The sequence below is a fragment of the Lampetra fluviatilis genome, chromosome 27 (assembly GCF_964198595.1).
Source record: "Lampetra fluviatilis chromosome 27, kcLamFluv1.1, whole genome shotgun sequence".
Taxonomy (NCBI): Eukaryota; Metazoa; Chordata; class Hyperoartia; order Petromyzontiformes; family Petromyzontidae; genus Lampetra; species Lampetra fluviatilis.
In genome coordinates, this window is record NC_136301.1 from 348,652 (window position 1) to 376,523 (window position 27,872).

The following is a 27,872-nucleotide window of genomic DNA, read 5'->3' on the forward strand; positions in this document are numbered from 1 at the left end:
TGTAGTGTATAGTGTAGTGTATAGTAGTGTGTGTATAGTAGTGTGTAGTAGTGTAGTGTATAGTAGTGTGTAGTGTAGTGCATAGTGTAGTGTATTGTGTAGTATATAGTGTAGTGTATAGTGTAGTGTATAGTAGTATATAGTAGTGTATAGTGTAGTGTATAGTAGTGTATAGTGTAGTGTATAGTAGTGTATAGTGTTGTGTATAGTGTAGTGTATAGTAGTGTGTAGTGTATAGTCTAGTGTACTTCTTCAGCCCACCGGTGTGTTGAAGAGTGAATCCACGACAGAATATTCTGGAAAATTGCCCGATGATGCTGGATGTTATTACCAGCGAAACGTCGTACTCAGGTTGTAAATGTTATGGATTCACTCATCACCACACCGGTGGGCTGAAGTAGTCACTATTTGGCGTTTTGTTTACGTGACAAATCCCTTACTGATTGGCCGTGTCGGGTGGTGGAGGGTTTCGACACATAAATAACGCAATCTAACCCAAACACCTTTATTATGAATAATATTGGTTGCGAAAGCCTACGTGTTAAGCAAAGTTGTTGTGTTTGTATATATTTGTGTCTATTGTGTGCATTTATGGTTTTCGTGGTTTATGGGTGTATGATATCTGTGTGGATTCTGTATCATGTACGCATGTTTCTGCGTCGGGTCTGTGTATATATGTGTGCAAGTGTGTCTGTCTTTGTATGTTTATGGATCTGTGTGCATGTGCCTCTGTATTAATGTTTGTGTCTGTGTTGTGAGTGTATGTGCGCGTATGTATCGGTGCATATGTGCAGAGTACTCGTGTGTCTGTGTATTTTTCCACGTATCTCTGCATTTTCGTGTGTACATGTGCATGCGTGTTGGGGACCGGTAACGTAGTGGTTAGCGCGCTGCGCTACGAACCCTGGTCGTCCGGGTTCGATTCCTGCTCACAGCCACTCCCAACTACGATTATCTGAACCGATCCCGGACATCCCCTAGATCGACTCAGTCTCAAGTCAGTACCTTATGCGATGTGTGAATATTGCCACTGTGCCATGCTGGCCTTCATGGGTGCTCGTTAACTGAACTTGCTCCTACAGTCTGTTAAGGCTTTACGAGGGATCCCGTTGTCCTTGTCCTTTGTGAGTCTTTGTCCACATGGAAATCGGCGAGCAGGTCGGCCACCTGCTCTACACCAGTTTGTTGAGATTGGAATTCCAGTGAGCAGATGCAAATAAAGTCAACCTCTCCTCGTCGTCCGTCCCTCCTCACATCTCTTTGGGGAGAGGTGGACTTTCCATTTGCCTTCCTCTTCTCTGCCCTACTCGTCCTCTGTCCGGATCTCGTTCTCCTTCTGATGAGTGTGGAGCAGCGGGGCCGGCTCCGTCTGCTGTCCCGCAGCGTGGGTCTGGGGGCGACGGCGGCGTCGAGGGTCCGGGCGCGTCGGCGAGCAGCGAGTCGCGGAGCCGCCCCAACTCCGCCTGCTCCAGGATCTTGTGCACGAGGAAGCGCTCGCGGCGCACGCACGCGCGCACGTGCGACGGCATGTCCGGGATGACGTAGGCGATGAAAGAGTTGGTGAGGAATATGACGTGCTGCGCGCACGCAGGCACGCATCGTCGTCGTCACGCGGAAAAAAGATCTTTCGTATCTTAAGAAGTTGCATGTACAGGACAGGGTAAGTCCTCGTTTTACGCCGGAAATGCGCTAAACGTGAAAAGTGCCACGTGAAGGGGAAAACGCGTTAAGCGACGATTTCCAAGTAAACAATGTAATGACGCACGCACAGCGATATGGCGTGACAAACAGCTGAGGGTACGCCGCCGCGTCACTGTATTATTCCACGTACTGTGTCACTGTACCACTCAGACATGCAGCTCAAAAAGGAGTTCTTCGTCTACCACTCAGATACTGCGTTATAATGGCACGCATTCCACGTTATAATGGTGCACGTTCCGCGTTATAACGGCACGCATTCCACGTTATAATGGTGCACGTTCCGCGTTATAACGGCACGCGTTCTGCGTTATAACGGTGCACGTTCCGCGTTATAACGGCACGCATTCCACGTTATAATGGTGCACGTTCCGCGTTATAACGGCACGCGTTCTGCGTTATAACGGTGCACGTTCCGCGTTATAACGGCACGCATTCCACGTTATAATGGTGCACGTTCCGCGTTATAACGGCACGCGTTCTGCGTTATAACGGTGCACGTTCCACATAATGTCACACGTTCCATGTTATAACGACGCGCTTTACGGGTTATGATGGTGCGCACGTTCCCTGACGGGAGAGCCGCGTTGTAGTGAAAACGCGTTGTGTGCCAGTATTCTGTGAGTTTCTGCAGTCTACACATTAGTGTTACGAGATAATGCGTCTCTAAAGTTTACGTTGGTGTCACTCGACCATCTGCCTTAATAGTATGAATAGGTACACCCCAACCAGTGGATCAGAAGGTCGGTAGGCATTCGGTGTGATTAACTGTGGGTAATCCCACCTCTTACCAAATCATCTGGCCAGTATGGAAGAGCAAGCCAAATACAATTTAGAAGGTCTCTCTTGAGTTCCCCCAAATGGAGGTCCTTCTACCAGCAGCAGTGTGAGCAAATCATTGCTCGGCTGCACCTTTAACTTTTAAGGGATATGCAAATGTGCACGTGGGGAGATAAAGGCGGCCGGGCGTGGTGCTGGCCACCGACCCCCTCGTGTGCCGTGTTGGCCTTCTTAGGTGCTTGCTAACAGCACTTGCCCCAACAGTCGGTTCAGGCTATACAGGGGCTCTTTGTCTGTGTCTTGTATGCAAATACATACCTCCGTGACAATGACGAAGGCTAGCTTGGCCGCTAGTACGTGCCAGTACTGCATGTTGAGGGAGTATGCCTGAGGATGGCCAGGAGGGTAGCGATAATCCCTGTATCTGCGCACGTACAAACGCAACCACAAGCAAGCATGCACCGGCTGTACTGAGCATTTTTGAAAAGGTACAATTGTGCACATATACGCACACATTTCATTCTCAAATCGGCTGCTGGATGAGGGCCTTCCCACGGCTGTGTGGGGGTTATGTTTGACCACGCTTCAGGGCATTAATCAACTGCGACATCCATAGAGCAGCACACCCGGAAGTGACGTCACGACGAATAGGAGAGCACACCCCAAAGTCAGGGAGGGCGCCTAGAGGCAGCCACCTGCAGGTGGTGTGGATCGCCAGGTCGAACCAGGGCGGCAGCTCGTCGGGAATATTCTGCTCCTGGAAGTCGCTGATGTTGAAGACGGAGAGGCTGTTTTCATTGTACCCGCGCATGGTGGGAAAACCCGCGCCGTGCCCTGCCGAGTAGCCATAGTAGTACACGAGGCGTGGGATGATGTCCGACGTGAAAGCCACGATGCACACCTGTGGAATTTGCACGTGCACATGCAGCATCAGCGATGTCACCTAGCTATGCAACGACTTGACCACCCATTCCCAATGTCCATTACCCCATAAACTCACCCGAAGTAATTTAATACACTGTCGCAAGTACAATTTTGGGGCATGCTGCCACGGCGTTTATGATTAACACAAGGACTTACAATCCAGAGGTCGCCGGTTTGATCTCCCGGCATTGCAGTTGATTCAGTGACGCAGTGATGAGCGTACTGCGGGATGTCTAAGTTTGATTCCCGGCCACGGACGGAGCGTTGGCACATCAGTTAGGGCAATGGGCTCCGAGACGCAGTGGTTCCGAGTTTAATACCCAGCCAAGGTTAACATCACTGGTGGGTGATATCTTAACCGGTCTAGGGGCCCCAACGTTAACCCATTCACCGAGTCGCTTAAATTTGACTAGATATATAAATAGTAAGAGAAGACTATGATAATGGTGTATGTTTGAACCCAAATGGGTAGCATAATTTAATAAAAATCTACTGCTCCACAATTGGAACAATCGGTAACATATGTACTTTTACTCTTATCATTCCTATTATTCTATAACTTCATGTAGAGCTCTCAAAAGCCAGCCGTTCCCTCTCCTATCCAGGCTCAACTCCCCCTAATTGCCATTTCACCCCTTAACTGCCTTAACCGCCATAACAGCTTTAACGGCCTTAACTGACAGCCTCATGGCTATCCATCAACTGCCCCAAGTGACAGTCTTGCAGCTGTCCCGCTGCTCATGCTCCACGTCACACTCACGAGCTTGCCGAAAGGGAGAGAGAGAGAACGAGCAAAGTGGCGAGCGGACGATCGGTGCGACTCACGTTGGTGAGAACGGACAGGGTGGCCACGACGCCCAAGATGTCCTCCCAGGCTCCGATGCCACTTGCTCGAGACACGACGGGCCTCCGCGTCTTCGTGACCAGCTTCCAGGCGTCGACACGAACCTCCATGATATTGTTGAGCAGCGCGAGCAGTGGAGAGAGAGGGAACGACGCCACGAAGAGCGTCACAAATCCGAACTGGATGACTGGGATACAATTGTGGGGGGGGGGGATATTATTAAAAGCAAAACCAATGTTCTAATTGGTTCAATGTAATGGAGTCAAAGGAGTCCTTCAAATATATTGCCATTTAAAAAATATACGTGAACTGGGACCCACGATGGGCCACTTGGGAGACAAGATGGAGACAAGATGCCGTGTGTATTTATCTGCGGCTGCATCATCGCGAGCAGTAGAGTTAAGATGCGTACTATACAGGAATGTCGCGGTCAACCGTCAACGGTCGAGTGAACTACCTCAATAAATTTGGTGCGAATGGTCACATTCCACGATTGGGAAAACCCGCGATTTCGGTGTATAATGCATAGATTTGTGCCTTTAACGAAATCACCCAGAATGCACTAAATCTAATTGGACCTTGGAATCAAGGTAGGTTTGAGCCTGGATAGTGATTGGATGGGCGATTTCACAACAGTTGTACTGCCATATCTGCCTTTTGGCTAAGATCAAGTGTAGTATCTGTTCTTATTTTCTGTGTGTTTAGTTTCTTGTCCTTCCCCCGCACCTACGATTAGCACGGTGGGCTATGTACCATGTGAAAGAAGTTCGACATACGGGATAGTGGAGAACGTGGCAAAATCCCTGCCTCCACCAACTCGAAGTTTAATACAAATGACACCCAATCGTTTTGCTTTCAGGTGAAATTAGGGAGAAAACACCACACTGGCTCGGCAGGTGTGCTCCCGTGAGCTCATTGTACCCATCTCAAGGTACTCGTTGAAGAGCCCGAGCTTGCTCTGTGGCTGCAGGTCCTTGTCCTGCTCCCAGCGCGTGTAGACATCCTGCGGGCGCTGCTTAGCTCGACGCTGGGCCCACCAAGTCATGAACCATCTGAAGATTGGCGAAGGGAGGACGCACACACCCAGGCACGCGTAATGCACGCATACGTGCACAAATTCGGTCAGCTGTTCCATAGCTCCTTACCGCATCTTCAAGCTCCCAGCACGTACAATGAAACGTCCTACGTTACGCTGAATAACACGTGGTACAGCTCGAAATCCACATCAGGGAGATCTCCAGAACAACCACTCAAAGCCGACGCAGTAGCGATGTAACGGACAACTTTCTGTCAACCCACTGTGGGGTGGAAGACTCCCCATGTCGGTCACGGGCTTTGCGAGTTCAAAACGATGGAACTGCCTGAATGCCCAGCAAGTGTCTGATTGGCACGATAACCCCCAATATACCCACATTGTCAGGACAGTTGACTAGGGTTAAATTTACCAGAGTGTGTCTGGAAGGAATAAAACATAACACACACCCCTTTGAGCATTTAAATGAGTAACTATTTGATGATTAATTTGCAGTGGCTATCATTTATTACTGCTGAAAACTGCGTAGTACTGCAGTGTTCTGTTCCTCTCAGTACTTGGCAGCAGTAGGCATACGCAGGGTGAAGCATCACTCATGCCAGCCAATTTGCAAGCGTGTTCCCGAGCACACTTAAACAATGTGTGGCATCTGGAATGGACGCTGCCCTCATGATTCTAAAGGCGCTACATCAGTTGATCACCCTGTTGTAAGCAGTGCCACAGAGGTTCTCACATGGTGCTCTGAACCTTTGTGACTTCTTTATATCCTGGGCACGGATTAGTGGCAAGTGGTATCTAAACCAGAAGCAGAATCAGAATCTACATCATGGGACCCTCTTTGCCAGTACCAAAATATGATAATAGGTTTTTCCCCTTTTTTCTGGCAACAAAACAGGTGTTAAGATGTTAAAGCACCAAACTGAAACCTTTTACAAGGGATCATGTCTGCATTAACCACGATGCTTGTGGTAGACCAGAGGACGCCAAAAAGCCCTTTGGCGTCCTCTGCGAAAGTGTCCCCCCCACCCCTCTGAAAATGAGTGAAGTACACTCGCTTAAACGATCAGATATCCCGGCTCAAGCGAAAGCACTACTCACGGGAGGATGATTTCCTGGAAATTGCCCAAGATCTGCTTGACGCCCATGACGATGGTGAGCTGAGTAGTTAGTTCAACGAGACATCCGGCTGGGGAACACTAGATGGATGTAGGAATGTAGAGTAGATTCAGAGCAACCTTAATAATGCTTTCGTTTCATATAGCGTCATTCATGCTAATAGCATCCCATAACGATGTACATTAATTATGTATACAGTGAGGACCAAATCCCATATACAGCCACTACACCAAACAAATGAAAACCCTACTACCAAGTGAACTAAAAAAATTATAAACAAATTAAGAAGTGGCACCAAAACTAAAAAGAACAAACAAAAAAGTTATCACTACATATTGGTCCATTAATAATTAGTCATCATAACGTCTACAGTAGTGAAACATGGCAAGGCATTACAAGGGCACTAAAGATTCTAGATTTGAAGTTTCCGTGACTGCAAGGATCCACACTCTTTGGTTCTTTCGGTAAAGTCACGTAGGTGGAAATAAATAAATAAATAAATTGCGACTTTTCAATTTCAACACTGATGATGATTGCTTGTGTTGCAATCGAAACGTCGTGATTGATTTATTTCTATTTATTATTTATTATTTTTCACCTATGTTACATCACCGAAAGAACCAAAGAGTATGGGCACTAAAGATAATGAATACATCTCTAATTATCGTCTTATTTTGTTCAAACATCTGGTGCGAAGGGAAAAACTGGAGAACTCAGAGAAAAATCCACGCAACCACAGGGAGAGAGACATGCAAACTCCAAATATACAGCAGGCGTCAGGTTTGGCATCGAACCTACGACTTCCTGTATACCAGGCTAGGTCGTAAATATCTCACCACCGTGGTGCCCCAATATAGTTTATGTCTCGCAGGCATACATTGCCACACTCCAATTTCCAACAAAGACGTTTTTGTGGCTCTAATTTATTTAGAACATAAAAAATGTGGTTGAATGTGACCCAAACAGCATGGAACTACGTGGCCCAACACCACTGACCCACACACCTCCTCGTTTCTCCATATGCCGAGGTACGCATAGTCCCCGGGGTAGCTGATGAATTTGCCCTTGAAGAATGCGATGTAGAAGCAAGCGGAGTAGTAGTTGATGAACTGGAAGAGGAATTTCTTGAGCGTCAGCTGATTCTCAAAGTCTGCCTGCGTCTTGGGCATCTCTGCGGGCATGAAACAAAGGTCACACGTGAACACGTGAACCCAACAGGGGTACAAAATGCACATTGGTGTTTATTTTTGTACTGATACATAGGCTGAGAAAATGAGTGATGATGTAATATGCAGGATTTGCAACATTGTAGAGTGTAACATGTTTAGATAGCCAGTAAACAGCTCAGGAGATGTGGAGTGAATCTCCAAGATGTTTCAGAAAATAATTTTTAGTTAGACTGGAGGAATTCGATGACCTATAAAGTTATTTTTACAGATGTCCAGTAGGGGCGGGAATGGGTCAGAGGGACATACCAACACTTGTAGTTTTGTATGCCGCTGTTGTACGGAATATGATGTACTCTTTAGACTTTTTTTAAAATACCTGCAGCAGCTGCTGCTGCCATTTTAAGTGTTAACCTATTATGATTGGTTCTTGGTGAAAACTGCCCATGGGCAATAACTGGTAGATAGGTGCCTCCTTCCAATCATTCACGAGTACTTTCCAGAGATGGTTAAGTATTTTCTTATAAGCTAGGATGGTAACACATTAAGGGTTGCTTGATGTTGAACGATAGGTAAAGTGGGCTTCAGCAAGACGCGTCGTTAGAAGGGATGTTGGCCAGCAGTAGAGACTAACAATTGAGTGGCAAGCTAAATGAGGGAGGAACAGCAGAGAGAATTTCCACTTTGGTTCGGTCGATATGTTTGAGCAACCCACGCACACCAATTGAGAGTTTTAATTGCCGTACAGTAGTAGGGGCGCCGCGCTGGCAAAATGTTAACTCCCTCGCCTGGTATACAGCAGCTTGTGGGTTCAATCCTAACCCTGATGCCTGCTGCTGTATATTTGGAGTTTGCATGTTCTCCCCGTGGTCGCGTGGAGTCTTCTCTCCACATTTAGAATCAACATCATGCATTTAGAGAATTTGGCTGCTATAAATGTCCACATGATAGGCCGCTTCGTTGAGCTATCATTTGTGGCCAGGTCGCTTCTGAAAAAGAGCTGTATAACTCAGTGGGCCTTACCTTTTAAAGTAAAAAAAAAGTTTAGTTGGGCGGGGGGTGGGGCCTGTAGAGACTAGTGGGGGTGGGGGGGGGGGAGGTGGGGGGTGGGGGGGGCGCTGTTCCAAAAAAAGTTGTCCGCCACTGGCGCATACAAATGGAAATGGTTAGTTCATGGCATCTCACAGCGATGCAACTGCCATCAAAGCCTTTGCACGATTAAACCCAAGATACTGACATAAAACAGTCACTATTTAAACAGGCGATGATAACAGGCAACCTACAAAAATATAATTGCTCGTATAAATATGTAATAGTGGAATGCTTTGATGTTGCCTGCCAGCCGAGTCGCCTTTGAAAAAAAATCTTTATAGTTCAATGGGCTTTAGTCAGACAATAAACTTCTGATGAAAACCACGATGGAGATGCAACTTACCCAGGTCGGTGAGGACAAGAGCCAGCCTGTCATAGCACTTGTTGAGGAGTATGATGACTATGACGTTGAGGACGGAGGCCGTGATGGAGGTGGCCATTTGCGGCGTGAGCAACGTGCCGATCACCTTGATTTCAGACACCTGCTTGGGAATACTCGAGGCGAAGATGATGAAGATGGAGAGGCGGTACACAATGACGCCCAGGATGCTCGCGATGATCAGGAGCATCTGCCAGGAACACGAGTAATCCGCGAGTGGGTGAAGTTGACCCTAGCTGTGTACCTCGTTTTTTCCACTCTACAACCAAGCCACGCTGGAGCTGCGCCAGGACAGTTCAGGAAGCGCCAGTTTGGTTTTTTCCACTGTACAACCAAGCCACGCTAGAGCTGCGCCAGGACAGCTCAGGAAGCGCCAGTTTGGTATTTTTTCACTGCAGAACCCGAGCCATGCTGCAGACGTCACACGCAATTAATGTATGGCGCTGGCACCCCCCCCCCCCCCCAGTTCGATTGACTGGCACAACGTATGGCATCAATCATTAACTCTCCCCTCCCCCTCATCTCTGCATGGCCCCAAGCCAGCTTTAGATGTCTTGTGATGCCAAAGTTTTATTATTCACTTCTGGCTCGGCATGACACAGTCAGATTTAGGGCCGGGATCCACGAGGCTGAGGCCAAAATCCACAAGCCCAATCCAAGGCCGGAAGCCTTTCAGGTCAAGGCTAGGCTAAAACTAAACTTTTTTTTAGATAAGGGCCACTGAGCTATATAGATATTTTTTTAAGAAGCGACCAGGCCACAAATGACATATCAACGAAGTGACTGATCGGGGGGAAATGTATAGCAGTCGAATACTCTAAACGCATGTTGATTCTAAATGTGGAGGGAAAATCCGGAGGACCCAGAGAAAAATCTATGCAACCAGAGGGAGAACATGCAAGCTCTAAATTTACAGGAGTCAGGGTCGTGAGCGAACCCACGACCTCCTGTACATCAGACGAGGTAATTAACATCTCGGCACCGTGGCGCCCCAAGTCGTCCTTTGACTACATTTCAGCATTGAGGATACGTTATGGCTCATGACAACTCAATAAACGCACAACCACAAATAATCAAAACGTCGCGCCATTCATTGCCTTGGGACAGCCGTGGATATTTCAGTTGATTAGATTGACATAAGAATGTAATTATATAATCATTCAGAGTTCTATACCCTGACGTGTCATCGTCATGCAGAGGTTCACCGGGAGGAGTATGAGCGCCACCCCTGATGGCGGAGGACAGTGTGGCTGCTGGGGTTGGGTCAAGTACACATGCACAGTAAGAGCCGTGAATCCCCTGCTGGATGACGGCATCCCTACACCTGTGTGCAGAGGCGTAGCTAGGGGGGGGCAGGGGGGTACATATGTCCCCATGCGCCAAGGTAAAGGGGCGCCAAAATGAGGCTTACAACGTTACATTATAACTTATTGCGGCGGGTGCGGGAGCCTGAAACTACTGCACAAATCTACACCTCAACCTAAAAGTTTATATATCCCGCCACACAGCCTACATGTCATGTAATTACATTTTGGTACGTGCGCCTATTAAGAACTTACATGGAAGAACGTCCCAAACAACAGACAGGCGCAGTCTTTCAGCCTTAGTTCTTAGTTTTATTAGATTTCTGGAATGTCATTCTTGGAAAAATTTATCGTGTTCAGAAGCGCTTACAGGATCCTACTATGAATTTCAAGGAAGCAGCAACTGATCTGGAATTTTTGGAGCATGAATTTGTCAAGCTTCGTGATGATTTGAGCCAAGTTGCTGTAGAAAACGCCAAAACAAGATGCACAGCCTGGGGGATCGATGTGGACAGAAGAATTAGGCGACGTCGGAAGATGCCAAGATAACTGGCAAGAGATGCAGGACTTTCAGCAGAAGAAGAAATTGTGCGCGTTATGAAGAGCGTATTTTATCGACTTCAACAGGAGATGTCAACACGGTTTTTAGACTAAAAGACCTGAACACAAAATTTGGATTTCTGCTGGACGTCAAAACTCTTCTATCCGACACAGATGTCGATGCAATTCGTCGAAATTGCACAGATTTTGGAAATTTCTATGACACCGACATCAATGGCCACGAACTTTCCACAGAAATTGGAGATTGCAAAATGCTGCTCAGTAACCGGAATGAAGTTCTACCAGAAACTCCTTTGGATCTTCTTGGTTTTATTGTGTTTTATGGAGACATATTTCCGAATTTGCGAATTTCACTGCAAATTGTATTAACAATAGCAGTTTCAATTGCAAGCTGTGAGCGGTCGTTGAGCAAATTGAAACTTATTTTGTCGTATTTGCGGCTTCAATGGGACAAGATCGTCTCAGCGATCTTGCTCTTCTTAGCGTTGAAAGAGAAACATTGGAAAAAACTGATTTTGATTACGTGATTGACCAGTTTGCGACAGTGAAATCAAGAAAAATGAATCTTTTGTAGACTATGTCAACCAGTCTACGACAGTGACTGAGTAAGCCATGTAATATAATTTATATAAATTTGCTTCTTTAAATACAATGTTTCATTAAAATTTAAATTGTTATTCCTTATTCGATGTAATAGGAAAGTGTGATTAAACGGGTGGGGGGCAATTTTATAGTTCGTCCCCGGGCGCAAAATATCCTAGCTACGCCTCTGCCTGTGTGGGTCGTGGGGGTCATGTGCCCATTCTCCAGCATGCTGATCAGTACAACTACAGATTCTGCTCCATTGCCCTTTGCTGTCCACCACACAGCCCCGCAGGAGCCTACGACACCTGCGTTGTGCACGATGGTTACCCATCACACGCAGTACCCAGGCTTAACGCTGATAAGCTTCCGACATCTGATGAGATTCGAGAGCATTGCAGTTGACTTGGTCATTAGGTTACTGCATCAGGAGGATTGGTTCAATGTAATTGTTGCTGCTGGATGGGTGGACTCACCCAGAAGAGCACCGTGACTCCGGACAGACAGTAGCGAAGCCCCAGGGTCGTCTTGGGCACGTGGGGCTCCTCCTCCTGTACTCGCAGTGCACACACAGATGGGAGGAGAACCCAGTTTGGATAGGGGAGACCGTCACGTTGAGTGTGGTTACTGAGTCGACTCAGCCTCAAATGAGTACCTGGTGCGGTGTGTAAACATCGCCACTGGGGAGACAAAGGCGGTCGGGCTTGGTGTACCGTGCCCGGCCTTCATTGGTGCTGCTCGCTAGCAGAACTTGCCCAGCACGTCTGCTAAGGCTGCATGCGGGGGGGGGGGGGGTCTTTGTCTTTGATTACTGAGTGCACCCGTTAAGGTTGGCTAGACGAGTCGTCCTTTGACTACATTTCAGCTTTAATAAATAAACTATATATCGGGGTGTGCTGTCACGTGATAAATACGGTGTCGTCCGTTTAGCACGTAAGCTTTCGCGACAAATATCCATAACACAGGTTTTTCTTTGGTTAAATATAAATGTGTCGTTAAACTCGCCACCACCCAACGACACATTTATATTTACACGATCTAACCCAAAAGACCTGTATCATACGGTACCGTATTGACCGTCTGGAGGAAATCGGCGGGTGGGTGGGAACGTGCTGCCCCCTAGTGTATGTTCAGAGGTCACTGAAAGGGATCTTCAGTAACTCTGAAATATCTACTGCGAAAGGACCAATCTCGAAGGGGGGGTCATTGTTGCACTGCTCTGCGAATGTTCAGAGAAGACGCCGATAGCACAACCAGAATCAAATTGGCGGAAAAGTCAGAAAAGTATGAAGAAGAGAAAAAAAGTACAATTGTACATCCATAATATAGGTTTTTTGTGTTAGAGCGCACAAATATAAATGTGTCGTTAATCCCGCCACAACCCGACACAGCCAATTAGTGAAGTTTGTCACGTAAACAGAGCATGCCAGATCGTCACTAGTACAGCACACCGGTGTGTTGGAGAGCAAATCAACAACATTTACAATCTGAGAACGATGTTTCGTCAGTAATTACAACTAGCTTCATCAGGCGACAGCCAGATTTGTGGAGACACATTTATATCTAACGACATTTTATTATTATTTAATTATTTCCCTTTTACGTGACTTTACCGAAAGAACCAAGAATATGAATCCTTGCAGTCACGAAAGCTTTAAATTGAAAATAATTGTAACACTTGCAATTTCACAAGACAGAGGTGAGTGCGATGAGGTGGTCACCGTGGTGATGGAAGGAAGCGTTACCATGGTGACGACGTTGAGCTTCTTGCCGGAGCAGCGAGCCTCGTACTCGGGCCGCGCCGGCTCGCCCTGCGCTGCTGCCGTCAGGTCCCATCGGAACGCCAGCGACGCCTGGGAGCGCTTCCACATCTCCAGGAACACCATGGCTGCCAGCAGGGTTCACTTTCAACGGTCACGTAACTACCGATTATGCTCGATGTTTTAGATGTTTCCTATCGCATTCTGTCATATGTCTTTTTCAAAGCGCAGTTTGATTAGCACGGGACACCAGGGATCACAACTACTCGGAGCCTTCACCTGTAGTCATTGGATCACTCACGACGTGCCTCATCGGATCTCGGAAACTCAGCAGAATTGAGTCGGGAAATCGCTCGCATTGGCCGTTGCTGCCATGCCTTTCAGAAGCAGGAAGACTTCTTCAGAATTCTGGCAATTCGCCTGATGGAGCTGGTTGTAATCACCATAGAAACGTCGTACTCTGACTGTAAATGTTGTGGGTTTACTCTCCAACACACAGCGGTGTGCTGATGTAGTCACTAATTGGCACGTTTTGTTTACGTCACAAACCTTACTAATTGTGTCGGGTGGTGGTCGGTTAACAACACATTTATATGTACGCGATATAACCCCAAAACCTTTATGAATACTATTGGTCGCGAAAGCCGACGTGTTCAACACGCTTGGCTATCATAGTCGTCTGCAGGCTGCGCTTTATGGGTGATCAGAGCAGGGCTGCGCAAGGGAAACGTCGGTGTGCTGCACCCTGCACCCAACCCTCACCAACCCGCACTCGCCACGCAGTAACGTATATTAAAATAGCCCCCAACACGTTAATGGTGTGGAAGAGCCCTCATCGAGCAGTGGATTGACAAATGGGCCAATACATAGACGTGGCCGTTGGATAAGGACGTTGCAAGACACGATGGTATGCCGTTCATCATCGTCAGCACAAACACGTTGAAACGTGGCACTGTGTCCGTGAAACGTGTGCCAGTGTTCAGCATCACTCACCCCAAAGTCCCATGAACACTGCAAATAATATGGTGGCCGGGTTGTCAAACATGTAGGAATTCTGCAACAACACAAGGGGCCGTCCATAAATGACGTCACGCGATTTTGGACGATTTTTGACCCCCACCCCCCTAGTCACACGGTGTCACAAAAAGTCAGACCTCCCTCAAATATGACGTCACAAAGCTCTGCCCCCCCCCCCAAAAAAAAAGGACACATGCTTCAAATCGCTTTAAACTATTGTCAATGTAGTGCATATACCCCCCCCCCTCATCACACATCGTCACAAATGTCTGACCCCCCACCCTCGGTGCGTGACGTCATTTATGGACGGCCCCTTAACGCCCAGTGGAAGTGGTGGCATCGCGGTGAGCGCACTGCGCTATGAAGCCAGCTACCTGAGTTTGATTCCTGGACATCGATGGTAATTATCTGACCCGCTCCTGGGCATCCCCCTTGGTCGACTGAGTATTTGGGGTGTCGTTTAAAGCACCAGCACTTGGGAGACAAAGGCGGTCATGAGTGGCTCTAGCCACACCACCCCCTCGTGTGCCTGTCTGCCCATAATAGGTGCTCGCTGACAGAACTTTCCCCAAGCGTCTGTGCGGCTGGCAGGAGGTTCGTTATAGTTTTTACACCTACATAAAGAGCGTGATGTGCTACAATTTAATTATTGCTAATGATGCTACAATCTCAACAAATTAGTATTTTCTTTTCTCCTGGTGGAGTACAGCGCCAATGACCAACGTGCGTCCCCAATCGACAGAGCACAGGGAACGTCTGCGGCGCGCGCCACACCTTGGCAGACTCGCAGGTACTGTTCAGCATCCAGAAGGTGCACGTCTTGTCGCACTGGGGGCACATGACCAGGGCCCCGCTCAGCGCGTCGTCACACAACTCGTCGCTGCGCTCGCACACGACGCACACGACGAGGCACACGCCCGAGGCGCGCGCGCGTGAGGGTTGAACGTGGGCGAGCGTCAGCGCCGAACACCGACTGGGGCTGCCCCCTCCCCCTGGATGTTGGTGCGCCTCCATTGAAACAAGGTGAGGCCACAGGCTCGGTGCCACCTTCTGGCATTCGCCAATGTAATGCGGTGCTGACGTGCAGCAAACAGTTTCGTATTCAGTTTAACACGTAGGCTTTTGCCACCAATACTATTCAAAATAAGGTTGTTTGGCTTAAATCGCGTAAATATAAATGTGTCGTGAACCTACCTCCACCCGATACAGTGAATTGGTAAGGTTTGACACGTAAACAAAAAAAAGTGCAAATGAGTTACGAGTTCAGCACACCGGTGTGTTGAGGGGGAGTTTACGACACATTCACGCTTGCGCGATCTAACCCAAGAAACGTGATTGTAACTTTCATTTTCGTTAGCATCAGAAGTGTGTCATCTTTGTATGCATGTCTTGCAGGAATGTGAACATCCCTTTTGTCAATCCACTGCTGGATGAGGATATCTGTACGTCATTAGGAGATTGTCTTTCCCCTCCTTCCGCACCTTCGATTAGCACGGTTGGCTACCTACGGTGCAAAGGAAGTTCAACTTACATACACACATTGTATACAATGTATACAATGTGTGTATGTATACTATACATACACACATTGTATACAGACACACATTGTACACATACACACATTGTATACATACACACATTGTATACATACACACATTGTACACATACACACATTGTACACAGACACATTGTATACATACACACATTGTACACATACACACATTGTATACAGACACACATTGTATACATACACACATTGTACACATACACACATCGTACACAGACACATTGTATACATACATACACACATTGTATACATACACACATTGTATACACACACATTGTACACACACACATTGTATACATACACACATTGTATACATACACACATTGTATACATACATACACACATTGTACACATACACACATTGTACACAAACACACATTGTATACATACACACATTGTACACATACACACATTGTATACATACACACAGTGTATACATACACACATTGTACACATACACACATTGTACACAAACACACATTGTATACATACACACATTGTACACAAACACACATTGTATACATGTATAGGCAGTGGCGGCTCCTGCAAAATCTCTCAGTGGGGGCAAATGTCTGGATGATTGATAAGGATAAGGTCCACCCATGCAATGGATAAATTAACAGCTTAAGCATGTAAAGGCAACTTCACTTCTTTAATATTAATGAAAAATAAAGTGACTCTTACAATACATCTTGTTTGTTTCTATACTCACTATTAAAACAAACCACTCAAGTTTCTTGTATTAAAGATTCCACTAGGTGGCGACAAATTATATTGTTGGATGAAACGTGCTTACGTATGATGACGTAAGCACGTATGATGACGTAAGCACGTTAGGGCGAGCCCTCCCGGAAGCCATAGAGAATGCATTGCAGCGCCCCCGTTCGAAAAAAAACATCTTTGAATGTAAGTCTATGGGGCCACTCGGGGCGATTCTCAGCCGGAGTGAAATCGCCCAAAAAGAGGCGGTACTCCACAGAACGTAGCATGACGCTGATTGGACTATATCCAGAGGCACAGTGACGGCTAGCGTGACTCTGTGGTTGAATGACATTGGTGGTGCGTCGCCCAATCGCCCTAATGAAGAAACCGCCCCAGGGATATTATTGGGCGCGATGCTCCATCTCCAATCAACTCAGCCGGTAGTACCGGCCACGTGTCAATAGGGGGCGGAAGAGGGGCTGAGCCCCAGTGTGAATGGACGATGGCCCACGTGGCCCAACGGAAACCCCTAAGGAACGGCATGCCCATTGGTGCAGACCCCAAGAGGGGGGCTGGGGGATGAAGTCACCCCCAGGCCCTGCTGGAAGGATCGAGAAGGAAGGTGTGGCCGGGGGCGGAGTCAGCCACGGCTCGGTATAAAAGCCGGACCTCTGAACGGTCCCAGCAGTTGTCCGCCTGAAGTTGAAGAGCCTCCTGAAGACTCGAAGAGAAGAGCCCAAGGAGCAGAGCCGAACCCCTGGCTAGGGTCGGCTCCAGCTTAACCAGTGACGACTCAAGCTTCACCGGTGTAGGGTTAGAACGTAGCCAGAGAGAGGCACTCTCGCCCGGAGGAGATACCTCCCTAGCGTATCGGATGGAAGGGGCCGTTACCCCTTTGTGTTATATAGTTGTTAATGTTATAATAAACGTGTTGCCTCAAAGAAAGTTTTCTCCCGTTTGTACCAACTACACATGCATTGTATGTATGTGCATTATGTATGTCTAGTGTGAAAAGTTAAAGGTGCAGCCTTGAAATTGCTTGCTCAGCGTCACTGCTCCTGGAAAGACCTCCACCCGAGCAGAGAAACTAGAGAGCCCTTCTCGAGGGATATAGGCCTACTCTTCCACGCTGGCCCAACGTCTTGGAAGAGTTCATAACTTTACCACACACACCACAAGCGACATGCCAACGCATAGCCGTGGCGTCTCCATGTATTGTATACTGCTTGGCAAACAAAGCCGGGGAGCTATAAATGTTGCCCATTGTTTAAAGTGCCATGCTGGGAAATGTAACCAGCGACCTTTGGATTGCAACTCCAGTGTCCTAACAGTTACACCACGGCAGCATCCCATTAAATTACAAATAAACATACATTACATAATATGTACGTTGCATATGTACGTGTACATGTACGCTTCGTAGGTGCTCGCTGACACTCATTGCACAGTGCGCATTGCCACGCAGGAGATCTGTACCCTTGTGTTCTGTATCTGCACCCGTGCGTGTACATGGGCATGCGTGCTTGCGCGCGTTTGTTAATGCGCGCATGTTTGGCGAATACTTGGAGAAGCTTTGCTCTTTGTTAAGTGCTCCGAAGAGGAAGCACGCGAGGCCAACGAGCGCAGCGACGCTCAGCATCTTGGTGTAGAAGCCGAGCCACGCGAAGTACAGCGCCACCTGCTCGCCAAAGTACGAGCTGTGCCGGCGACAAAAGACAAAGATCCCCCTTATAGCCTTCACAGACTTTCGGAGCAAGTGCTGTTCGCGAGTAGCACCTAATGAAGGCCGGCACGGCACACGAGGGGGTGGAGTGGCCAGAATCATGCCCGGCAGCCTTTGTCCCTCCAATGGCGATGTTCACACACCGCACCGGGTACTCATTTGAGGCTGAGTCCGCCTAGGGCAGGCCCAGGATTGGTTCAGATAATCGTCACTGGGTTTGGCCTTGAACGGGAATTGAACTGGGGTGGCCAAGTTCGTAGCGCAGTGCGCTGACCACTGCGCTACCGCTCCTGTGCCGCAAAAATCAATATATACCCGCTGTTTATGAACATTATCCTGAGATGCAATTGTATTTAGACGAATAATAAAACCGAATCCTATTACACGCTATTCTCATATCCAAACGTCACACACTAAACTAATAAACACATACAATTTAAATGCATCTAATTTTGTATTTAATCTTGACTGTGAAGAGAGGTGGGCCCACGTCCCCAAAATGGATTATGATGATGGTCGTTGGTCGAGACTAAGCTCCACTGTGGCCGTCACGGGAGACGGCGTTGGGAGGCCTTCGCCCAGCAGTGGATAGCGCGTGACCTCACCGCACAAGGTCGAGGGGCTGCTCCTTGAAGAAGCGCCTGGCTCTCGCCCACTCGCGCCACAACGTGTTGCGGTCGCCCCGACCGTTCGAGTCCTCTGGCGGGTACTCGTACTGACTCTGACACAGGAATCACAATCACTAACCACACCTACGATTAGCAGCACCGTTGGCTACGTACGGTGCGAAATAAGTACATGCATACATACACACGGGCACACGGTGCACACACATTCACTAATGACCCACTCACCCCCCACTGCCCCACAGTAAACCCTGGCCGTGGAGGCATGGTTAGCGCCGCAATGGACTGGAAATGCAGAGGTGGCCGGTTCGGTCTACTAGTGTGGCAGTTGACACGATGGAGCAAGTGTCTGTGATCACCAACGCACATCTGTCCACCCGGCGGTATGAATGGGCCCTCCTCAGGTAGCCAATTGGCAGGTATTGTGGGTAGAGCAGGATGGAGATCTATTCGAAGGGTTCTCTAAATAATAATAACGATAATGCGATTTATAAGTTGCACAAATATTTCACGGGCATCAATGACTGTGACCCTGAGGCACAGCTGCAGCGGTGAGCGAGCACAGCAAGTCCTCGTCGTACGTGGTAGCAGATGCCTTGCTGGAAAGTTCCGCGTTCGGTGAAAAATACGTTCAGTGAAAAAAATGTCCCCATAGGTAATGATAAAGTTTGTCAAGATACGATGTACTACTACTCACACACAGTGAGATGGCGGGACAAATAACTGAGGGTACACCACCACGTTACTGCATTATTTCACGTACTGTATCACTGTACCGCTCAGCCATGCAGCTCAAAAAGTACTTCATCATTGACCGCTCAGACACAGCATTATAACGGGGCGCCCTCCGCGTTATAACGGTGCGCGTTCCGTGTTGTGCGAATGGAACCAGCCAACCCTAGCCGCATGACCTTGTTTAACCACCGCCGCTGACTCCCGACTCACATCGTGCAGTGGGTAGGCAACGGTGTAGCAACCATTGTCCATCATCTGGTTATAGTTGAACGTCTTCTTACTGCCCTGCGAGACGCCACACTGGAGCAGCATGTAGTGGACCTGCATGAGCACGCATCATACACAGTGCTGGGTGAGCCATGGATTACAGATTCCACTGTGTATTGTGTCTGCAGGGGTTGACAGAAGAGTAAAAAGGGCTAATATCAGAACGAGATCGGTCATTCTCGGTTTTATTTATTGAGTGGGCATAGGCCGGGCTCACGGAGATAAGGGCTTCTAGCTCACCACGTGCCATGGTTGAGCCTCCCGGAAATTTGAATTTTTTCCCAACAGGACCACATCTTAACCTGACCCCTAAATCCTAACCCCGGGAAAACTTGACACGTGTTGGGCGTACGATTTGGCTACGTATGGCTGGCGGGATGAGGACTTCATGGTCTGTGATGGAGTAGAAGTCCTGCTGCGAATGCTTGAACGGCGACGTGAAGTATTCGGGTTGTTCAGGCACGGCTCCTGGCTTCAGGCGGAATGGCTTGCTCAGGTAGTCCAGAAGTCCATGTTGTGAGCGCGACACCCGGGTGAGGTCGCTCTCCTTGAGTGGCACCTGTTCGATTGTTAAATCGGTTAAATAATTTGCTTTGAGCACGTGGCATGATCATGCGTCTGTTTTACATTTCATCATTGCAATCATTATCAGCCACGATCAATCCACTGCCACTGAAGATCTCAGTGTCAGTGGTATCTGCCATGGCCGTACGTTGCCGCAATGCATCTGCCAACAGCTTATTCCTCTGCCTCCATGCCAAATACTCACGTAGCCTCATCCTCACCCTTCTGTCGTACCGTATGTAGCCAACCGTGATAATCAGAGGTACAGGGGAAGAACAACAAACTAAGCAGAAAAGGCACTTCTAAAGAAATGAGTTTTTAGTCTAGATTTAAAAGTGCATAACGCCAGTGGCTTCCATAATATCGGAAGGAAGAGCATTCCAGATGGCCGCAGAAGCACATCTGAAAGCGTGCGATGGCAGTAACCATCTTTGTTAAATGGTGAACCAAAAGTTGCTGCGAGGATGACCGGAGTTCGTGTGATGGTTTATGCTCCTTAACGAGATACTCCTATCATAGGCACCTGCACATGAGCCAGTCTCATCTTGACATCTCTACGATAGACATCCATTTGGGAGTTGTCTCTCTGTTGGTTGCCACTCAACCTTTAGTCTCGGCCAGCAACCATCGCCCCTTCTAGCGACGCGTTCTGCCCTCGACCACCAACTTTCATGAACAGACAACGTGATGTTTCTAATGTGCGTATTCTTTCTAAGCTTTGTATTTCTCTTTCCAGATTTATGTCTTTTGATGTCCCAACATGCGGTACGTTTATTATCATCATCATCATCATCATCACAATCATGATCATCATAACATCATCATCACAATTATCAGAAGCAGAATTATATACTTTTTCAATTTGTACTTACATACTTTATCTATTTAACGTGTTTATTTTTAGTGCTTTGATTATCTTTCCTATGCTTTGCACTCCAATCGTATTTTGTCCTGGTTGTTGTTGCAACGTTCTGAACCACCCCCACTGGACATCTGTGAAAGAAGAGCTTCATAGCTCATTCGGTTTCTCCAGGATAAATAAAGATTCTGATTCTCATTATGAATCGTCATAATCAAAATCATCTTGATCATCATCATCATCATCACAACTCGTCTCCACCCAAGGCAGCGGAGACTATTAACAGAGAATACACATCGACAATACAGTAAGTTATTGCGAGTCAATAATGATCACATATCCTGTGAGTCACGAGGACGTCTAGAAGCAGTAGCAAAGCCTCAGCGGGCCTGAGGATGTCAACAACGTGCGAGGCGAGACGTTATTATCACCATCATCAGCTGCACAATCATCGCAACCATCGTCACATTCATCATCAATCATCATCACAAACATCATCAGAAATATTACCGCAATCACCATCGCGATCGCCGTCACAATCATCGTCACAATCATCGGCGCCTTGCCTGGATGTGCAGGATCTCGGCGTAGGTGGTCAGCGAGGTCCACGGCGCATGCACCTTTACGTAGGTGGTGCGTCCGCTCACCGACTCCTGGTGAACGGCACTTGAGGTCAGCGTCAAAACTCGGCATCGGTGCGCGTGGCTTGCCGCGGTCGTGCCGTATAAAGCTCAACTACGGGGCTAATTCACGTTTGGGGTACGTGGAGTTCGGGTTCTCTCTCTCCCCGTGGTCGTGTGGATTTTTCTCCGGGTCCTCCGGTTTTCCCCTCCACATTTACGATCAACATCACGCTTTTAGAGTATTTGGCTGCTATAAATGCCCACGCGATAAGCCCACTTCGTTGAGCTATCATTTATGGCCAAGTCGCTTCTAAAAAATAGCTCTATAGGTCAGTGGGGCTTGCCTGGTAACAAACAAATAGTAGAATTCACTTTCTAAATTAAACCGCGTTCCTGTCAAAGAGAGCAAACGTAGCCTATTCGATGTATATTGCTTCTTATATCACAACTGAAAGATATGTAAAAGAAATGAGAAGCGGAAACATGACTAAAACTGCTTAAAATCTCAATCCATTTCAGGAATACGCAATCCAAGGCTACGGTAAACGGTAAAGTTCTCATCAAAAAGTGTGTTCACACAACGCGTTTTAGCTATAACTTGGTTCTTCCATTTTTGGAACACTTTGTGCGTATAACACAGAACACGCCTGTTGTAATGCGGAGCGCGCCCCGTTATAACGCGGTTTCAGAGCGGTTGACGATGAACTACTTCCTTGAGCTGTGCGACTGAGCCGTAGGACATAGTACGCGGAATGGTATGGTAGCGCGGCTGTGTACCCTCAGTGATTTGTCCCACCGTTGTATAGTGTGCGTACATCGCATGTCTCCCAACTTTAACTTCACATTATTGATGGGGAAATTGGTTTTCACTGAGCACGTTTTTCGTTTCACCTGGCACTTTTCAGGAACCCATGTATCATGTTAAACGAGGACTTACTGTACTGTGTCTATAATATTTAGCTCAGAGACAAAGGCAACGTACCTCCTTGGGCTCAATCTCCAGTTCCAGACCCATCTTCATTAGACTCGCCTGATACTTGGACCTCTTCTCCTGCCAAACAAAGTCCGGCACTTGATGTTATACCACGTCTCATGTGATATCAAAAACCACGTTCTCTTGTCACTGTGCGAGTCAAGAGGTGAATACATTTCCCATACTCCGAGTCACCAGAGTATCACACTGCAATCACAGCTGACAACGTTCGTGGAGCGTAACATCATTAAACTACTTCAATACTACCCATGTGGAGATACTGATATATGAAGGAGAGTTATGTATGTGAAGAAGACATGTTCTATTTATCAACTTTGTTTTTTCCACCGCAATAACTCCAATTATTATTTGGAGTAATGTGTGATAGAATTTTGAATCGAACTTGGACTTATATCTTGAAGAGAGGGCCCGAGCCTTTAACGTCTGGCAATTCACCAGCATTGACTCATGCAACCTTAACTATGCTTCCCTCCACTGTGTTCGACCAGGGATCACGATATCGGAGGTAGTTCTGTGATATACACTTCCGCGGGCTGTTCTTTAACACATGACGGAATGCAGATACATCTGGAATATTTTAGTTTCCATCTCATGACATGTCACTGACAGCACAATTGGGATAAAACTCGGGTGGGGGGGGACTAAAATTATAACAACGAAGTGTTAGATTCAGAGAGAGGGTTTTGTGGGTGCAAGTTACTGATTGGGTGATGGTGCAGGATGCGTGTGCTGGCGGATATGGGAGGGAGGTGGTAACGATGGGAGCAGGCAGTCTCACCTGATTCTTGATGCCCCCCTGAGAATTATTCTCATCGTCGTAAGCGAGAATGAAGTCGATTCTACGGATCCCATCGCGGAAGTAGACAGTGTCCTTTTGGAGAGGCAAAATAGGACCCTAAAATACAAAAATACAAAGATCCCCCAAATAGCCTCAACAGACGGTTGTGGAAAGTGCTTTTAGCGAGCACCTATGAAGGCAGGCATGGCACACAAGGGGGTAGGTGGCAGAGGTGGGACAAAGTCATTGTTATGCAAGTCCAAGTCGAGTCGCAAGTCATCAAATTCATGACTCGAGTCTGACTCGAGTCCAAGTCACATGACTCGAGTCCACATCTCATAGGTGGGACAAAGTCATTGTTATGCAAGTCCAAGTCGAGTCGCAAGTCATCAAATTCATGACTCGAGTCTGACTCGAGTCCAAGTCACATGACTCGAGTCCACACCTCTGGTAGGTGGCCAGCACCACACCCGGCCGCCTTTGACTCCTCAGTCGTGATATTTACACTTCACACCAGGTACTCATTTGAGGCTGAGCCAACCTAGGGGAAGCCCAGGACCGGTTCAGATAATCGTCACTGGTGTTGGCCGTGAGCGCAGCGCGCTAACCACTGCACTACCGCTCCCTACGCCCTTAAACACAAGCAGACACACACATACACACATGCCGTGTGTCACAACACCTCGTGTGATGTGAATGCGGCTTACACACCCAACGAGGCCACGGGCTCACTTGTAGCTTCACCTTCAAACACAAATGTAATTATAAACATTACGAAAATCCCGCGTCTCTCTCAAGTACATCAACAAAAGTCGCAGAATCAGCCATCACCTTTCCTCTAGAGTCTAGAGGCATTATAACATTGGAGTATTATTCCCTCATCACAAAGACTCCATGATCTATTGTACTTTCATTACTCCCCATCTCAATCTCCAATAACACTGCTACTGTGGTTCGGTATTACGGATCAATGGCATGGTTTCTGAACGGCAATATATTCCACGAAGTTAACCGTTTAATTTGTATGATGTGCAGTATACACAGGCTCCCCATGTCACTCACAATGGAATGTTATAACCACATTAAAATATAATCATAATAATAACACGCTGCACCTCGCAGGGCCAACTCTGTCGCCTTAAAATAAAAAATAAGAGTCGAAGTTTCGCGGGAAATGGTTCTGCTTCTTGTTCTTCATCGCCATTGTGTACGCAGCGCATCTCGAGATGCGTCGTTAATGAAGTCACACGTCGGCGCCATGACGTCGTACCCGTGCCAGGGGGGATTGAGGTGACGGCAGGCCTTGAGGCAACTCTACGGGCGCAACCTCCTTCTGCTCCGGCTCCCTCTCCCCCTGCTCCTCACTCACGATGTCTGCTCCCTCATTCACGACGCCCACGTTGGTCAGTCCGGGATCTTGGCCAGGCGATGTGGGCGGTAGCAGAGGGTTCGGTGCATTCGGGGCAGGGGAGACAAGGCAGGTATGGGAACAGAGAATGGGCGGTAAAATCACCGCACCAGGTACTGATTTGTAAGATTGTATGAGCCTGGAATGGGTTATGTGTAGCGGACACTCTCCTCACGATATGCCGAGACAGGTCAGGGCTCCAGTCCGTTCATTGCACCTCCGTTATACACACAGCTCCCTCCTTCAGCCACAGCTCTCTCCACACACAGCTCCCTCCTTCAGCCACAGCAGTCTCCACACACAGCTCCCTCCTTCACCCACAGCTCTCTCCACACACAGCTCCCTCCTTCACCCACAGCTCTCTCCACACACAGCTCCCTCCTTCAGCCACAGCTCTCTCCACACACAGCTCCCTCCTTCACCCACAGCTCTCTCCACACACAGCTCCCTCCTTCACCCACACCTCTCTCCTCTCGTCCCTTCTCTGAAATGCTCTCTTATCCCCACGGTCCCCTCTCCCATTCTCTCCCCCACCCCTCATCCCTGTCACCTCTTCGCTCTCCACCAAGCACAGATCGTCGCACTTCGGGGTCATTTAGGTCAAGTAGACACAGATATCGACTTCAGCGTCGAGGGGGGATGATGATGTGGGAGCCGCGTTTTGGAGGACCGTCACAAATAAATTCGCTCTGTTTGTCGAGCTGTCCGTAAATGTGTGGGAGCAAGAGGGGAGGTGGAGGGGGCTGTGTGGGGGTTAGGGTTCAGTGGACAGGGAATGGGAATCAGAGAGAGTGACGTGAGGTCAGAGGAAAATGTAAGTTGTATATCTGATGGAGGGATGACGTATGTATGTTGAATTTTTTCCGCACCATATGTAACCAACCGTGATAATAGGAGGTGCGGAGGAAGCACAACAAACATGAGTGGACGTGTGACTTGCACTAACCTGTGTTAGCTTTAAGGATCTACTCTCTTGAATACTGAAGACAACGTGTAGTGGTGCTGCTGCTGGCTGCGTCAGTAGTAGTGGTGCAAAAGCACCAATAACAACACAAACTCAAAACATTGGTCAAGAACACGGTGGCCTTAAGAGGTATGTATATATTTGATAGATAAAGTAGTAGGTGACGTTGCGGTAATGACCTTTCTTATTAGTACATTAAATACAAACAAATCTTATTTTATTACAACATATCTAAATATTATTACAATAGTGTTATTGACGAATGTGATGAGTTTGCTGTTGTTGCAGGGCAGCGGCATGCTGGTGACTCGAGGTCAGAGCCGCAGTGACCCTTCTCCACGCACGGACGCAGCCGTCGGGCGTGCGTGTGCCTCGTCTGTTGGTATTCAACGGAGCTACTTTGGTTATAAGTGGAGCAGATGTCGCCGTGGTGGCGTCGCTACGACTGGAGCTTGAAAAAACTTAACCTGTCCTAGAACGTTGCCCAGAGCAGGTTCGGTTAGCATTGCAACTGTGCAGTCAGACAAAGATCCCCCGTGTAGCCTGAGCGGACTGTCAGCGAGCACCTGTGAAGGCCGGAATGCCACACGACGGGGTGTGTAGCCAGGAACACGCCCGGCCGCCTTTGTCTCCCTGGTGGCGATGTTCACACACTGCATCAGGTACTCATTGCAGGTTGCGTCGACCTACGAGAGGCCCAGGACTGGTTCAGATAATCGTCACTGGTGTTGGCCGTGAGCAGAAATCGAACTCGGATCTCCGGGTTCCTAGCGCAGCGCGCTAACCACTACATACCGCTCCACACACATACACTACCATACACATACACACATACACTACCATACACACACATACACTACCATACACACACATACACTACCATACACACACATACACTACCATACACACACATACACTACCATACACATACATACATACACTACCATACACACACATACACTACCATATACATACACACACACATACACTACCATACACATACACACACACATACAGATACACATGCACACACACACATACACACACGCACGCGACGTGAGTGGAGCGTGACGACCCCGCGCACTTACCGTGCACCAGGACGCCGTCGTCGGAGTCTCCGTCGAGAATCCTCTCCGTGCTCATTCTGGCCCCGCTTCTCTGCAGCCTCAGTCCCAGCCCGACAGTTCACCGGGACCGCCTGCCATCCCCCGGGCATTCAACAAAGCACACAAATTCGCTCCGAGACGCTACTTCGATATGTTGCGGGCGCAATGTGAATGCAAGTGCTACGGTAATAGATTATAACATAACATCCGTTGCTTCCACGCGTCAATGAATCCCTTTGTTCATTCCTTTGACGTCCAAGTTATTTTACAACGGAACAACATCGGGCAGTGTGGCTCGCGCCCGTCACTCTTCTCGAGTAAATCCTACGGACTCCTCCTCCTCCCCCCACCCTCAAGCTCTCCCTCGCTCCCCCTGCATGTCTCCCCGGAATTCCCCCACAACAAGCATCGACGCACCTACTCATTCCTACGCGCGCACTCACTCCCACCTATGCACGGCACTCACTCGCACCTAATGTACTCCCTATTAAAATGACGATGTGTTCATGGGCTGAATGTCAACATCGAGGTCTGCTGCTCGCCACGACGAGAGGGCTTCAGGAGAGAGAGAGAGTTCGTGTCGTTTTGCTGTTTTTATTCCCTCGTTGAAGGATCGCAGACCACAGTGGGTTCACTGTGCGGGTCGACGATTCGGTTGCATGGCCACAGGTGCACTCCTGTGGCTTCTGCCTTTAATTTT

The 27,872-nt window shown here is 48.1% G+C and overlaps 1 protein-coding gene across 1 annotated transcript; it reads right to left on the reverse strand.

Moving 5' to 3' along the window:
• Nucleotides 1-509: 509 nt before the first annotated feature.
• LOC144942229 (anoctamin-5-like) lies at nucleotides 510-27,465 on the reverse strand. The gene is made up of 21 exons (XM_078868973.1): nucleotides 27,155-27,465; nucleotides 24,965-25,110; nucleotides 23,695-23,811; nucleotides 22,905-22,973; nucleotides 21,866-21,952; nucleotides 20,229-20,435; nucleotides 19,820-19,930; nucleotides 18,854-18,969; nucleotides 18,088-18,222; nucleotides 15,031-15,136; nucleotides 14,233-14,293; nucleotides 13,225-13,367; nucleotides 11,956-12,030; nucleotides 8,997-9,222; nucleotides 7,400-7,566; nucleotides 6,378-6,475; nucleotides 5,168-5,298; nucleotides 4,228-4,433; nucleotides 3,174-3,379; nucleotides 2,797-2,902; nucleotides 510-1,577 (listed from the first exon to the last, which is right to left on the reverse strand). Exons 1-21 carry the CDS (start codon nucleotides 27,207-27,209, stop codon nucleotides 1,251-1,253), a joined length of 2,895 nt encoding a protein of 964 aa, XP_078725099.1. The 5' UTR covers nucleotides 27,210-27,465; the 3' UTR covers nucleotides 510-1,250.
• Between the last annotated feature and the right edge of the window lie 407 nt (nucleotides 27,466-27,872).

Excerpts from the sequence above, each read along its gene's own strand:
- LOC144942229 (XM_078868973.1), bottom strand. The coding sequence starts at position 27,209 with ATGAGCACGGAGAGGATTCTCGACGGAGACTCCGACGACGGCGTCCTG. Across the intron at positions 19,931-20,228 it reads CAGCCATACGTAGCCAAATC|GTCCACTACATGCTGCTCCA; the intron begins GTACGCCCAACA and ends GTGCTCATGCAG. Across the intron at positions 3,380-4,227 it reads CCCTGTCCGTTCTCACCAAC|GTGTGCATCGTGGCTTTCAC; the intron begins GTGAGTCGCACC and ends CAAATTCCACAG.